Raw genomic sequence first — 16714 nt, forward strand, 5'->3', positions numbered from 1 at the left:
AAGAGTGCAGTACAAGTCTATTATTTCACTATTTGGAAGTATGCACATTTTCGTGCGCTGAGAAGCTCTTTCTCACATCAGCACCATTTTCCTGATATCAGCCCCTTGCAGCTACCATGGGCTTTCTTTAAAAAAACCAAAAAACCCAGTAATGACTATAACAATTACTGATTTTTAAAAACTTCCTCTAGTGGTTCATGAGGGAAATATGTCGGAAAAGTGGTGGCCACAACAGACTGACAGGGGAAAATGTGCAGAAGACTCCCAACGTAGAAGACACAATGCACATGCCTCTGCATCTGCAGTAGTGATGAAGCGGTATGGAGAATCTCTGTCATGCAGAAGCAGGCCATAGAAGACCTGGCCCCCCACTTCTGAAAGGGTTTACGTTTGTGTGTTTCATAATTGATATGGAACACATATCTTTCACTTAGGTAGTCTGATATTTTATTTAGGCAGTTTACAATTAAAAACAAGCCATTAGACATAAGCAGCATAAAAACTATCCATAAAACAGAAGCAGGTCATTTTCAAAAGCTGGTAAGATTAAAACTCCTAATTAAAACTGTGTGTGTGTGTGGTGGGGGGAGATGTATTTTGGGCTGATGCCTAAAAGACAGTAAAGTAAGTGCCAGGCAAGACTCGAGGGGGAAGGCATCCAGAGGCAGGGTGACACAACAGAAAATGCCTCATCTCTAGTCACTACACACCTCATCTCTGAAGATTGGGGTACAGAGAACAGGGGGTGAGAGGCAGATCTTAACTGGAAGGCTGGGTAGTGTGGGAAGAGACAGTCCTTTGGGTATTCTTGCCTAGGGTGACCATAGAGTTTTTACCTAAATACTAGAGTGTCCCCCAAACAATGTGCCCAGCGCAATGATGTCTGGCTGGAGCCCCCCGCTGGGATGAAGGTAAGACCTGGCAACCCTACTCTTGCCCCAAGCCATCTAGGCCTTAAAGGACGGAACCAGCACTTTGAATTGTGCCTGGAAACAGATCGTTCCTAACAGCCTGGCCACTGCAGTTATGGACCAATTTTCAAAGCCACATAGAATACTTTAAGTACATGCGGAAGCCAACAGAGAGATAAACAACTAAAACAAGGGTTGTTAGCAGATGCTAGCTTAGTTGCAGCATCATTCATAGAGATTAATTTGCTGCTTCAGATTTAACAACAGTGCAGTCATCAGCTAAGAACTGTGTGGAAAGGAACAATAGCCACAGCCAAGACGTTTGTCTTGCCATTATGAAGCCTTTAGAGCAATATATTTGTTTCTTTCAGGAACAGCACTAAAGCCTTTCTAAATCCTGACTGTCATATATTAACAAACGGAAGATTAGCTTCTGTGTTTCTTACATTTTCCTACAGTCAGCAGATAACAAAAAGCAACAAGAAGTTTAAATTCTCACAGGGTGTAAGATCACAACTCTCGTAAGGGTTAAGAGAAGATTCATGAATAGCTCCGCTGCTGAGATAGAGACTGGTGGCTGTGTGTTGGGACAAGGGCTGCCAACCTCCAGGTGGGGCCTGGAGTTCTACCAGAATTACAACTGATCTCCACATGACAGAGATCAGTTCCCCTGGAAACAGGGTTCCAGCCCCCCCAACAATGATAGGAGGCCTCCCACGTCCTGCCACAGTTGCCCGCTGTTGCCTGGAGAATTAAAAAAAAAATACTGCTGCAGGCCTCTGCACCAGTACATCACTTCTGGCATTATGCGCTGCTGAAGTCCCTTCCCTCTCCAAACTCTGCAATCACCATGGCATTATACCCTGCTGAAGTCCCTCTCCAAACTCTGCAATCACCATGGTCCACCCCCAAATCCAGAGTTGACAACTAGTTGGGAATGAAGATAGCAAAGCTCAAAGTCTTGGTTCCCATGGAACTTCCTCAGCTCTACCTTCCCCCTGCAGCTTATGTTTCCCCCAGTGCTGCTCCTGGGAGACACAGGAATCCCAGGAACAGCATGAGGAGTAGTTGGTGATTTGCAATGGGAGGCGGAAAATAGGCAAAAATCACCCCCTCTTCTGTAGCAATTTTCTGTTGTATCTAACCCAAAGATTACAAAACTCTGAATCAGACAGTGAAATCTGGCAAAGGAAATAGTGGAAGCTCTGTATATGTTACTCTAATGTCAAGTTTCTTGTGCCCAATATGGGCCAGGAAATTTATAAGAATACATCACTGACTAGGGATGCCAGACCCCTCCCCCAGCAGGGATGGGGGTCCCCTGTTTTTGGGCCCCACCTCTCCCCCACTGGCCAGCTGGCTGGCAGGGGAGAATTACCTCACCAACAGAGAAGAACACAGAAATTAAATGCAATGTACCTACAAGACCCGGAAGTGATATAGGCACATCGGGGATGTCCAGAGGCGATGCTCTAGTTTGGGCCAAAAATCTGTATGGTAGAAGCTAATTCTACCATAGAGTTTTGCCCATCACTTCCAAGTCACACAGGTACATCATGTTTATTTTCGGTGTTTCTCCCCACTCCCAATAAGTTCACCCCTGCTCATCCCCTGCTGGCACGTCTGAGGGACCTGGAAACCCTATTACTGACAGAATATTCCAAGTAGCATATAAAGCTTGTGGCTCAAACAAAAAGAGACATAACGCAATGCTTAAATTCCTCCTTGGTCTCTCAAGGTTAAATACCTCCTGGTCTCTCAAGGGTAAGTGCTAAAACAAGATACTTGTAGCTGCCACCACTCTGAGTCACTCTTTCTTCTCGTCCTGGTAACACCTAGTATAATGAGTGTGCTTCCCTGATCCTGCTTCCAATAGCCAATTATGTGAGGTAGGGAACAGGGAATTATATTTTATCATACATGGTGTTAGTCAAAAAGAAAGAAACATGGACTGGTGGCAGCTTCAGATCTCCCTGACTTCCACTCTGCAGTGGTTTGCAAGTTTAAAGTGCTTCTACATTCACTTCTAGAATTCCAGATTGTGCTAGTTTTTAAACTCCAATGTTTGAGGAAGCTCTCTGTAGATCTCCCACCAAAATGCAACTTTAATTCTTTTGTAAACTTAAAAGCATTTTTAAAAATTATGCACTCTAAAGGAGTCTGCCCTTGATGATTAACTGGAAATTTCCTTTGGTGTATAACATGACACCTTACCTGTTGATTGGTAGTGGTTACACAGATCACATAATAGAAGTACTCCAGAGGCTGCTCTGACTTCCCTTCCAGGCACAATTCAAAGACATTCTTTCAACCTTTAAAGACTAACAGTGTAATCCAAAGAATACTTTCCTGGGAGTAAGCCCCATTGAATAGGCCTTAGTGGATGTTGAGCAGATCTACTTAGAATTTCTCTCCAAATGGCTCAGCTATTACATTCCTCTGTGTTCTATCATGATATCCAAAGACCACACAAGAATACTGTTTATGAACCAGGCATCCCTTTTGTCCTGGGACGCCTAAGAAAAAGGCAAGTACATACAGATTTTAAACAAGCAAATAACCAAAAGCAACCACACAAAGGGTGGAGTGTAGAAGGTTATCTGAGGCTAGCTGCAGGCACTTCTGTTTCCATTTATTATGATGATTTATTCCAGCAAAGAGAAATGCTTACATTGGCTGTGAACATTCTTGGAGATTGCATACTCTACGGATGGGCTTTGGCTTCTGGATGGACTCACAATAACTACGGTGAACCATTTTGTGGTCATTCTTCCTCCGACAACCATACTTTGTAAACTGATGACCTTAAGAAAGAGACTTCTTTTATCTTCAGCTTCTAAAACCCTTCCACAAAGACCCACATTTACTTCTATGGCTCAAAATGCTTTGGAGCACACCCCCAGTCAAACTCAGTGGGTTCTATTTTGTGAGGTCAAGGAAAATGATGCTCACTTATGGGATTCTGTGGAAGTGCCAGTGGACTCACGATTTATCTAGGATCTTATGGCAGTACCAGTTGTATGGGACTGGAGGAGGTATGTGATTTCCACAGTTTGCAGGATTGTGGTGATTTTTACTCAAGCTTCACTGCGGTACAAATATTGACTGTTGTATTCCACATCCCACATGCAGCCATCATTTCATGAAATCATAACTTCCATGTAATTCCAGTTGGTTTACAAGACTGATGGTATCCCACTATACTCCCCACAAGCAAACCTTTTGAGCCTGGGCCAGAGAAATAAACATGGGAACTTCCAATATACTTATCACCTGCCATGTGGGAATGGTGGGAAAGGAGCAGACAAGACAGTAGACAGTTCATGAGACAGACAAAATTTCACACTAGGTAGACTACTGGAACCCAAGAAACGAGCAAACAGGATGTGCTCTATATATACACATTTCCCTGAAGCAGATGGTTTGGTTCTCTATTAGGTACACTTTATATTTTCTGCTGGTTTTTTTAACACTATAGAAGTTCATTACTATTCACTTATCTCTGTTTCTGAATGTAACTTGAACTGTTTCTAGCTCTCCAGTTTCATACTATATATATCTTGTACATGCAGCATCAAATGGGTGAATGAGTATTTACAGATATAATGCCACAGATAAAACAGTCATATCAGCTCAGGCATGGTATTCTCAGGAAAGTCCTTTCACACATTCAGCTGTTAGTCATCAAATGATGGGCAATTAAGAGATGAAAAATCATGTGATATACAAGAATGTGTCAACCAGATCTGAATTACACAATTAATCATATGGATTTGCAACTCACAGAAAGGTGTATCTATTAATCAGTTTAGCATTCATTCTTTACCTCCTCCACATGGTTTTGAACACTGCGACCATTTTTTCAAGGCCCACTCATACGTTACTGAATCTTCCAAAACATTGTTGTTATCAACATTTAAAGAGTCTTCATGGATCATGTATTTGTATGTCAGTGAAATCTTGACATTTCCATGAGGGATTACCTTGTCAGACAAATAAGATATATATTCTGAGCAACCAGGATCTTTTTGAATTTCACAGAGGCATTTTAAAAAAAGAATAAAATCATGATAAGCAAGGCTTAAATTTTCAAAACTATTCAACCCTAATTAAAATGTTGATTCCCCTGAAATGGTGATCATCCTAAGCCTTGAAAATTAGAAGAGAGACAAGACATACAGTGACAGAATAGCCACAACACACACAGAATCATAGAACTGAAAGGAACCTCCAGGGTCATTTAGTCCAACCCCCCTACACAATGCAGGAAATTCACAAATACCTCCCCCTCAATACCCCCCAGTGACACCTGTTCCATGCCCAGAAGATGGCAAAAAAACCCAAACCCTCCAGGATCCCTGGTCAAACTGGCCTGGAGAAAAATTGCTTCCTGACCCCACAGTGGCGATCAGTATTTCCCTGGGCATGTAAGAAAGGGCCACAAGAACTAAGCACTGATGCAACCTTTCTGCCCTCCCTTCTGGTGATCTGCCTAAGTTCACAGAATCAGCATTGCTGTCAGATGGCCATCTAGCCTCTGATTAAAAAACTCCAAAGAAGGAGAGCCTGTTCCACTGAGGAAGCCTGTTGTACTGAGGAACTGCTTTAACTGTCAGGAAGTTCTTCTGAATGTTTAGCTGAAAACCCTTTTGATTTAATTGCAACCCATTGGTTCTGGTCTGACCTTCTGGGGCAACAGAAAACAGCACCATCATCTATATGACAGCCCTTCAAGTACTTGAAGATCGTTATCATTTCACCTCTCAGTCTAAACATACCCAGCTCCTTCAACCTTTTCTCCTAGGACTTCATCTCCAGACCCCTCACCATCTTTGTTGCCCTCCTCTGGACATGTTCCAGCTTGTCTATACCCTTCTTAAATTGTGGTGCCCAAAACTGAACACAATACTTTAGGTGAGGTCTAACCAGAGCAGAGCATCTGAAATCACTCCACTTTCCAAAACATAAACAGATGGACTCACATTCTGGCTGTATCTGAAGAAGTGAGCAGTGACTCACAAAAGCTCATACCCTACACTATACTGGACACTATACTTCTGTTGATACGACCCAAAATGGCATTTGCCTTTTTAACTACGGCATCACACTGCTGACTCATGTTCAGTGTATGATCTACTAAGATCCCTAGATCCTTTTTGTACATACTACTGCCAATACAAGTCTTCCCCATCCTATAATTATGCACTGGATTTTTCCTACCTAAATGCAGAACTTTACATTTATCCCCATTGAAATTCATTTTATTTGTTTTAGCTCAGTTTTCCAGCCTGTCAAGCTCATCCTGTATCCTGACTCTGTCGTCTACTGTATTTGCTACCCCTCCCAATTTAGTATTATCTGCAAACTTAATAAACATTCCCTCTATTCCTTCATCCAAATCATTTATAAATACGTTGAACAAAACAGGTCCCAGGGCAGGTCCCTGAGGCATTCCTCTAAGAGGATGAGGAACAATTAACAAGCACTCGATGGGTGTGATCTGTCAACCAGTTACAGATCCACCTAATGGTAATAAGATCCAAACTTCATTTTACCAACTTGTCAACAAGAATATTATGTGGAACCTTATCAAATCCTTACTGAAATCATAAGCTCAGCCTGTGGCACTTTCACTTCTTTTTACTTCTGCTTCCTCTCCTTGGCCTGATGTGGCTTGCCAAGTCTCCCTACCTCTGCCAGGTGGTCAGCAAGTGCCCAGATGGGATGAGGGGAAATAGGTGAGACTTGCTGACATGAATGGATGGTTTCCCCTTGATGCATCCCAACCCCACCCACAGTGGCTGCAATGCAACAGGGTGCCACTAAAGACAGGAAGCCCAACTTCAGCTTATATTCAATGGTAGAACGTTGCTAAGTATTCTCCGCCTACCAGTAACAGTAATTTGTATGACTTAATGTAAGCTCGGCATCCTAATTTTCAAGCGACTTACCAGAACAATAATTCCATTGCGCAAAGGACCCATAGTTTGAACCATTTCTCTGTCGTCATCATTCCGATATTCCCATTCTATGCCCATATTAACAAACACTTTGGAGTCTGGTACATAGTTGTCCTCATTTAAAATGAATTTCCCTGTATCTCTGTTCTTGATAGCTAGAAGCAACAGGACAAATGGACAAATATTTCAGAGGTGTTTCTTATTTTAATTTTCAAGAGGAAAGAAAAAGACTAAAAAAATTAAGGAACAGTCTTCTTTGTGGTTCCATACAAGTTCTTGTTTGTGTATTGAGTATTACTAAACACCATATTACATACTGTTTTATTGTTAAGTGTCTGGTGCTGATACAGAGCCTGTGAATTTTACCTTGTTTTCTCCACACACAAGCATGAAAACAAAACTAAAAATTAAAACATCTTTTGGTTTTACAAGAAGTGAGGGAAGATCAGCCTGTCAGATACCATTTAAATAACTCACTCAGAAGAACCCAGGCAAATGGTGCTGAAAGAACTAAATTTTGTTAGTCTTTAAGGTGCTACTGGACTCTTACTCTTTTTTACTGCTACAGATAGACTAACATGGCTACCCATCCTGAAAGAACTGAGAATCTTACATATTGACTTTCGCTTTGAAATTATACAAGTGAATCTCTAGACAGATGAATATTGGTGAGTCTAATGGCACAGGGGAATTGAACCTGGTGATATCTAGGTCTAATCGAACACTCAACCACCACACCGCACTGGATTTTGAACACTGGTTTTTCCTTCATGTGGTGTTTGGCCATAATTTAATAGTATTATTTTATGGGTTATTAAATTTGCTCTAACCTATTTATCCAACCTATTTATCTGTCTCTACATGTTTATCTGTCTCTACCTATTTATCTGTCTCTACATGTTTTTAAAAGGCATCCTATCTGAGGAAGCCCTAACTAAACATGAAGAAAACTATGCTCCAGATTAAGGACCTGTACTAGGGCTGGATCCAGAGCAAAAGTTATGTCTGCACTGGAGGCTCTTCTACAAGCAGACATTACAGAAAAAGACTGCAGTAAACACTCGCAGTGTCAGATTTTTGTATTCCCACTTGCATTTCCACTTGTACAAGATATTGTGTAGTCAGTCCCATGTTTTCAGGAAGTGAACCTAGCAGCTTCTTGATTCTCAAAATTGCTCCCTGGGGTATGATATGGGAGAGGAAGGAGATTATCAGACTTCTTGAGGGCATTGAGTTAAGCTCTGGAGTTTCTCTGCTCATTAGTAGCTCTTCACAGAGCTCTAGCATGCAGGGTGAGAATGAAGGACATAATGATAAGGTTGGGTTGATATGATATAGCCCTGTCAGATCTCGGAAGCTAAGCATGTTTGGTATTTGGATGGGAGACCACCAAGGAAGACTCTGCAGAGGAAAGCAATGGCAAACCACGTCTGCTTCTTGCTTGCCCTGAAGGCTCCTTACAGCGGTCACCATAAGTCAATTGCTACTTAAGAGCACACACCTACCCACAAGAAAATTCCCCAAATGTGTTCCAAGTACAAACAGCTGAAGCCTGACTTCAATGGGTCAGTGGGAAATGTACTTTTCCCCCAATCTCTTCTGCAAGCACAACTATGCTAAGTAGATTTATTCTTCTGCTTGCATATTGCTAGATTAAACCCCTTATTTGAACATTTCCCTGACTGTTGCATTACATGTACCTATGGATTAAATTTCAGGAATCTGTTTTTATCATGGCTTACACAAATTTTATTTACTTAAAGTATTTATAACCCCTCCCTTAATAAAATATTCTTGAGGTGGTGTACAGAAATCCAATAAAATAACCTCAATGTAAAAAAGGAGCAGTATAACAAAGTAAAGAGTAAGAGTGATACCATTAAAACAACTCGTTGGTGGATAAAAATATAAAACCTTGAATCCATAAAACGGCAGCATGCTGTAATACATGCTAAAACCTGGAATACTGAGATAAAATTACTTTTGGTAGGGGAAACAAATGGCAAAAGCTCAAAAAGGAATGACGGTGAATCTAAAAGCTCAGGAGCATAAAAATGCTTTTGTGTGGAGCCTTAAAGGCAGCAGGAACAGAGAAGGCCCTGAAAGCCAATGCAGATATTTATTTATTTAAAATGGCAACAGCAAGATTTTATAACCAATATGTTATAAAGAATATATACAGACCTTAAAACACAACTTAGCTATTACTACAGGTTCAAAAACCTTGCCAACAGGCACCAAATCAAAGACAAAAGTTTGACTGAACCAGAATTTCCATTGTCTAACTACATTTGTAACCAAATTTGCTGCCAAAACCCACAGAAATTCGAATTCAAGGAATGTTGTGTCAATCTGCTATTGGAGATTTCCCCTCTGACAATCCTATTCAGGACTCTTTTTGTAGAAAAAACCCAGCAGGAACTCATTAGCATAATAGGCCACACCCAACAGCAGAAACTCAATAGCATATTAGGCTACACCCCTGGCAGCACAGCTCATTAGCACTTTAGGCCGCACCCCCATGTTACCAGAAGTGTGGTCATCCAGCCACACCCACCTTTTGCTTCTTATTCTGTTTGCCTTGTTTGTTGTCAAAACCCAGGGCTTTTTTTGTAGCAGGAATTCCTTTGCATGTTAGGCCACACACCCCTAATGTCGCCAATCCTAATGAGTTTCTGCTGTTGCGTGTGGCCTATTATGCTAATGAGTCCCTGCTGGGCATGGCCAACTCAGGAGCCAGCAGGAACTCCGTTCCTGTGAGTTCCTGCCCAAAAATAGCCCTGATCCTATTTAGAAATATGAAAGTGGTTTCAGGTTTTAATGGATTTGCAATGTTGTGCTTGAATCATAAACAGTCTGCAACTGCCGACAGCAAAGTGCTGACGTACAGGACCAGAATTCAAAGTATTATGCACACATAAAGCTGACTTATGCTGCCAGAACTTTGGCCCTTCGATCTCGTCATTGCTATTCTGCCTGGCAGCAGTTCTCCTGTCTTAGACAGATGTCTTTACTAGTTCCACCATACCTTAGCTACTTTAATGGCAACATCCAGGACTGAACTTGGGACATATGTCTTCTACTACTAGGCTATTGGCCCTGCCCTCTGTTTTCTTCCTGATAAAGCAGCAAGCTTCATATAAATAATTAACTGAAATTCAACCAAGTCAAATTTCAAAATATTGCAACCAGGAAAGAAAATCAAATACACTGGTTCAGACTGAGAGATATACATTAGTAGCCCTTCTGAAGGTTCTGGGTCCTGTAAACGATGAGAAACTAGAACTGATTCAGCAAAATTCACTGTCAAAGACAATGCTTGCTATTCTGGATAAGATTAATGTAAGCATAGTCTTAAAGACACAAACAGTGATAGTACTATTGACCTGACACCGTTGGATCTACAACAGTGGGACCCATTTTGAAAAAGCAAGCAAACCAAAAAGGATTCAAGTGAAACAGAGATGATACATGTTAAGAAAACATCATATGAGAATAGAACAAGGGTACTACCGTAAGTAAGTTTCTCTGAGACAAGAATAAAGTAATTCAGAATTGGTAAGAGTCCTCAGATCTCTTAATGTATTCCTTAAAAATTATGGAGAGAAATTGTACTCTGCTGCCCTGAAGAACAGGACAAAAGACAACATTCCCAGTACAGAACTCCATGTGCACTTTGAGCACAACATTTTTTCATGGGACACCTGCCTCAGTGGCCCCAAAGAACTGCCATTTGTATGTGTATAGCTGCTATGTCCACACTTCTATGGGTGCAGTGCATCTCCTGTGCCCATGAATTACCACTGAATTTGTATAAATAGATTTAATTTACAGCAATGATTATATTTATTTAGAAAATTTGTATGCCACCTCTCCAAAGACTTGCACAAGGTGGCTCATCAAATAAAAATAACAGTACTAATAAAAAGTGTAAGAATTATCAATATAGTATAAAACTGCATAAAGCAACATTCAACATTAATATTAATAAAAAAGTCCTCAGACTAGAAGCAGACCATAGAAACAACTAGAAACACCTCAGTTAAAAGCCTGGGTGAAAAGAAATGTTGGCCTACGGTCTAAAAGACAGCAAAGTTAAGTGCCAAGTGTGCCTCAAGGTAAGACAAAATGCAGCTCACTAAGCATGCATTATCATCAGCCAGCTACTTGACAGTTTGTCCTGTTTTAGACATCCCAGGCAGGCAATAAGAACAGCAGGTTTCTTTGGTTTGTGGACTGAATGGTGCTTGGACACAAGCAGCACAAGGGCTTTTTAAAGTTTGAGTCCAGTGGGACCTTTAAGATCAACAAACTTTTATTCAATGTATAGGTTTTCCAAAAGTTGATGCCTTGAATGAAATTGTGTTGGTCTTAAAGGTGCCACTGGACTCAAACTTTGTTCTGCTGCTTCAGAACCACATGGCCACTCACCTGAATCTAAACTCTGTTTAGTTATACAGAAGTACACAGTTCTATAACTTCAGAAGAGAAGGTGGCAAAGGAAATCTCCATCACTGAATCACCAGATAGACATAGTAAATATTAAAACCCACATATATTTCCCCTGTGAAGGTGAACGGATTAAACAAGGTCTCTTTGAACCTGAGGAGTCTATGATCTTATCCTACCTCTTTTTCTTTTTTCTCTTTACTTCTTCTGCAGCCTTTACTGCTGACCTTGGCACTGCTAATAGCCATGGCTAATTTCCACATAAAAATTTAAGGCCCCTTTCATCTGTCTTCCTGCTTCTACTTTTAAAATAGTAACACCGAACATGACAGGTTCCTACACATAGCCTGCCTTCCCAGATGCTCAGCAAATCATACACCTTCTGAGCGTGTGATCCTCTCGAAGAGTTGTCATCATCAATACATTTTACAGGCTTACAAAATCAAAGGTTTACACCTTGCTCCTGATGAAGAAGAGAAGAGGTTGGCTTTATACCCTGCCCTTCACAACCCAAAGGTGTCTCAGAGCGGCTTACAAACTCCTTTCCCTTCCCTTCCCCTCCCCACAACAGACACCATGTGAGGTAGGTGGAGCTGAGAGAGCTCTTGACGGAAACTGCTCTTTTTCAAGAAAAGCTGTTATCAGAACTACAGCTTGCCCAAGGTCATCCAGCCAGGTGCAAGTGGAGGAGTGGGGAATCAAACCCGGTTCTCCCAGATTAGAATCTGTGCACTTAACCACTACACCAAACTGGCTCTCCAGATTCTCCAGAAGCAGTTTGCCTAGTGTAAGTAAGGAGCCCATGCCAAAAACACTATTAGCCCTATGAGGCTGCACAGAATAGCAGTTTGAGGAAGCATTTACTGTAGCAAAAACTTGGGTGATTCATAGCATAGTTATTGGGGCCATTTGGTTTGAATCCACTTCTAATTAATAATAATCTACAAGACACTGTCTGCTATTGATTCACTGGACTGCACGGAGTGGATTTCAATTACTGTTTAAGCTTTGTGATTGATTGAAAGTCCTTGCTATTTATGGCTCAGCATCTGAAAGAGAATGGACCAAGAACAAGACTGTGTAGATGTATGCAAAACACCGCCTGGTGAGCAGCTGAATAGAGAATTAGCATCGTGCAACAACCCTGAAAGGACATACACCAGGGCTGCCCTGCTGCAGAGCAGTATCTACTACACCAAAGAAGGCATGATTTTTGAAAGGAGACTGAGTCTGGATGAATCTTGCCAGATGACATTCCAAGTGTCTAATTACAATCAAAAGGTGATCTGGGAACTCATAAGACTGTTCGATAGTGCAATCCTAAAAAGAGTTAGGGTAAAGGTAAAGGTTCCCTTGCTCGAAAGCCAGTCGAGTCCGACTCTAGGGTTGCGGTGCTCATCTCCGTTTCAAAGCCGAAGAGCCAGCGCTGTCTGAAGACGTTTCCGTGGTCATGTGGCCAGCATGACTAAACACCAAGGTGCATGGAACGCTGTTACCTTACAGCCTTCTAAATCTATTGAAGTCAATGGGCTTGGAAGGGTGTAACTCCCCTTAGGACTGCACTGCTAGTGCTGTTAGTACAAATTATGGCTTTATTATGGAACTGGTAGTAGAACACAGGAAATCCAGGTGTCAGGTTTCTGTAATCCCGACGTCCCTTTTCTTGACAGTAAACCCATTGCACATGTGGGATTTCAAAGTATACAGAAAGGCAGGCTGTAAAAGAGAGTAGGTTTCTGGCTCTTGTCATTCTGTGGGGGGAAATGGAAATGAACCAGAATAGGAGCGACAGTGTTATGGAGAGCCTCTCACAGAACGTGCTAGGCATGCATAATGTTTCAGGCTCTGGCAGCTCAGCCTTGGATAGATCTTGTCTGAGCTGCTGCAGAATGACTGCCAGCCAACCAGAATAAAGGTTGTACCAAAATAAAGTTACATTTTTGTTATGGAATAGTGCTACGTTCTATGTAATTTTCGAAACCCTCTGCTCTGGGTTGTTGAATGAAGCAGTTGTCACAGGGTTACTTTTGGGTATTGAATTCCAGATTATACATGGTTGAGGAGAACAGGGAGGGAAAGCAGGGAGGAACACCTTTACCCACTGTACCACATTGCTGACAATTTTTCCCTTTTCGGTTCAGCTACCCATAAATCTTGAACATAGCCAGAGGTGTGGGCTCTCTGGCTCTTAAATCCATGGCTTCCAGCCCAGGCCTTCAGACAAACCAGCATATGTGTACAGGACCATCCTGAGATGTAGTCTGCAGCTGTGTTGCAGTTTTGTGTATTAGTTTATGAAGGCTGTAAGCCATTTTGTGACCCTTTGGGGAGAAATTGAGGTACAAATACTTGAATAAATAAATAATAAATGTATGTGAACACAACACCTCAAAATAATTCCAACCTGTCAACAGGACAACAACAACAGCAGCAACACCCAGTTTAAAACTCACCAATATTATGAATGGTGGCATCGGATTCTTGTATAAGCAAGTGCCTTGCACCTGCTGGAATTTCAAACATCTTTATGTAACCTGCAGAGTACAGTTAGAAGCAACATGGATTATTACAAATAAAGGGATTATAATCTTAGAGTCAAGGGCCAAATATGTTCGTCTGAAAATGATGTCTTCGCATTATTGTACAATGTTATTCCTTGCCAACTTTGGCATGAATATAATTTTATTTAATGCCTAAAAACAATAATTTGGAACTTCCAGCTTGCTCCATGGATAAAATAACCTGTCTTCCTGATATAATAGAATATTCCTGTGTGGAGAAATACCCTTCACATCTTTCTAGAGCTGCGGACCAGGTCCCATTAAACTTCCATTGGGCAGCCATTTTGGGTGCAGGTCTTAGGTGGTGTTTTTGCGACCATTTTCAGGTCAGTCTGACTGGAGGTGGGTTTGGACTAGGCGGCCGCTTTACGTGCACCCAAGTTCCATGCAGTGGATCGCTTGTGGATGCTGGAGGACCTTGGGCAATTCATAGTTCTCTCAACCCCACACACCTTGCGGGGTCTTCCTGTTTACTTCCAAACTGTTTACTTGTTTACTTCCAAACTGTTGTCTGTCCGTTATTCCGCCTGGGGGGGCAATGAAGCTCCCAGCGATCCGTCAACGCCACTGGTCCCCGGGGGCTGTTTTGCCTCCCTGAGGAAGGCGGGCAGCAACACAGCCATGACGCCTTGCATCGTGACGTGGGCGGGGGGTGGAGCTGGCTTAGATAAACTGCCAGGCTCCACTCCCACCAGAGGAGAGTTGCTCCAACATGCTCGCCCACCCTCCCATCCTGTTCTTAGTGTAGGCTACAGCTGGTTGCCTATTGAGGCCAGGTAGGAATTTTTCGCTTTTACCCAGTATTGGCTGAATGGATGGAGGTGTTTTCGCCTACCTTGCACTGGGAGCAGTGGATGGAATAGTTGGTGGTGGGTTGACACCTAAATAGGCTGGTCACTTGGCAGGTTGGTGCGGGCAAGAAACCGGAACCGGTGAGCACCTTATGCAATTTTCCCCATTAGGGAACAGGGGGTCATCAGGAACTGCCTTCGGATTTCTAAGGTCCAGGGTGGGGAACGGTGATCACCTCCTCTGGGAACCTCTTAGGGTATGCTCCTCTCTGCAAGTTGGATGGCTTCAGGGGTAGGCGCTCCTAGGTGGTGACCAGTTTGTTGGGCTGCTGGTCATGAGCCAGACCGATGGCTCTGGACCGAAGCTGGGTGACCCGCCCGAGAAAAGGCAAGGAGGTTAGTCGGGGAGTGACACCTGCCTTGCCTGTTCCGTGCTCGCTTAGCTGGTCCCTTGCTGTAATGTTGTGTTAAATAGTTAATAAAGTGGCCCTTGTTTACTTCCAAACTGTTGTCTGTCCATTATTCCGCCTGGGGGGGGGCAATAAAATATATATGTTCTTCAGTCAGCTTCTACATTCATTCCAAATTGTTGCAAAGTACTGAAAGAATGTTATGAAGTTTCACAAAGCAGGCCACCAGTAACTCATTGTACACAGAACTACTCTCTATAGTGCTAATCTGGTGCTGACTGAAGAACTCAGAGACATTGCAGGTGTGGAGAGGGAGGTATTTGTGAATTTCCTGCCTTGTGCATGGGGTTGGACTAGATTACCCTGGAGGTCCCTTCCAACTCTATGATTCTATGACTCTATGACTTCTGTGACTCTAGATACTCTTTCATTTGTTGGCAGATACAGTTACTACCTATCCAGTGTTTGGTACCTCCCCCCACAGATTAAGGGAAAGGGATGGCATTGCTGAGCTGAGACTTGGGATGGCTATAGGGTTTTCTGACCTCCCAAGCCCCAAGGGTACAGGGCTTGTAAATCCATCCCTTCACATCCTGTATTTGTCAAAAAGTAGGGCAATCTAGAGAGGACTGCTACCATTTCGAGAATGGAATGTAAGACCCTTGTTCATATGCTTATGCCAAAACATGTAAGTATATGCCCTGTGGATAACATGAAAGTTGAGATGATCAAAACAAGAAAGGCTGCAAGTCAGGGGAAAAATAATGAAGTAGATGCTCTAGACCCAGACTAAGCTACAAACAGAAAGCTAAAGATCTGATCCATTAAGCCTCTGTTAGCGTATAGATGGCCTTGAACATACTCAGTGGACTTTTCTACTTTATTATTCTATTTTAATAGCACCCTTGCAGTTCTCATTAGAAGTCATTTGTTAAGCTTGTTTGTATGTTCAGATGGATCATCTGATATAGCAAGTAAAAAGCCCCTCTGTGACCTTCTTGCGTGCTTCTTTCGAACAGGGATACTAGCCTTGTTTCTTTGGTGCCCTGGAGAAGGTTCCTTTCACCACTTTGCAGTGGGTGTTGTCTCCCCCACACACACCACACTTGTCTTCTTGCTTCAAGGAACCTATTACCTTGTCACAACCAACTTTCTGTAAACAAAGAACAAAATATATTATTCATCCCGGAAGAGTCAGAAATTGACTTGAATTTTCATCAGATCAAGATATTAAAAACAGGATAATCAAAACACAGGATAAAATAGTATCTCTCTGAAAGGGCATGTTAATGTACACACTTGTTTTTTATTTAAATATTGGCATTAAAATAACTCTACTTATAGCTGCTAACTTAACCAAATCCTAATATTAATTCATAATGCTCCAGGAGCATATTACTATTCTGAATGTGAAATTATGCAGCTATTTAATTAAATACACACCAGCCTCTGTTATCCATGGGCAACACCAGCAAGCAAATAACACTGAGGGCAAGAGTGTACACTTTCCTTTCCCATGTAACTTGAAGAAATGGTGAATCTCCAGTGAATCCACCCTCAGGATGTGCTCTGAACCCACCTTCAGGATGAACCCAATTCAAAGACTTTTTTTTAATTATAAAATTTTTGTTA

General features: G+C 42.1%; 1 protein-coding gene across 1 annotated transcript in view; it reads right to left on the minus strand.

Moving 5' to 3' along the window:
• Window positions 1-16714, minus strand: part of ADAMTS2 (ADAM metallopeptidase with thrombospondin type 1 motif 2) — a 408143-nt gene that overhangs the window by 17656 nt on the left and 373773 nt on the right. The window contains exons 13-17 of the mRNA XM_015426443.1: window positions 16112-16235; window positions 13774-13854; window positions 6863-7026; window positions 4738-4894; window positions 3583-3715 (exon numbers count right to left, since the gene is read on the minus strand). Of these exons, the coding sequence (XP_015281929.1) occupies window positions 3583-3715; window positions 4738-4894; window positions 6863-7026; window positions 13774-13854; window positions 16112-16235 (659 nt within the window). The remainder of the gene's footprint in view (window positions 1-3582; window positions 3716-4737; window positions 4895-6862; window positions 7027-13773; window positions 13855-16111; window positions 16236-16714) is intronic.

The sequence above is a fragment of the Gekko japonicus genome, unplaced genomic scaffold (assembly GCF_001447785.1).
Source record: "Gekko japonicus isolate JY-2015 unplaced genomic scaffold, Gekko_japonicus_V1.1 scaffold1030, whole genome shotgun sequence".
NCBI lineage: Eukaryota > Metazoa > Chordata > Lepidosauria > Squamata > Gekkonidae > Gekko > Gekko japonicus.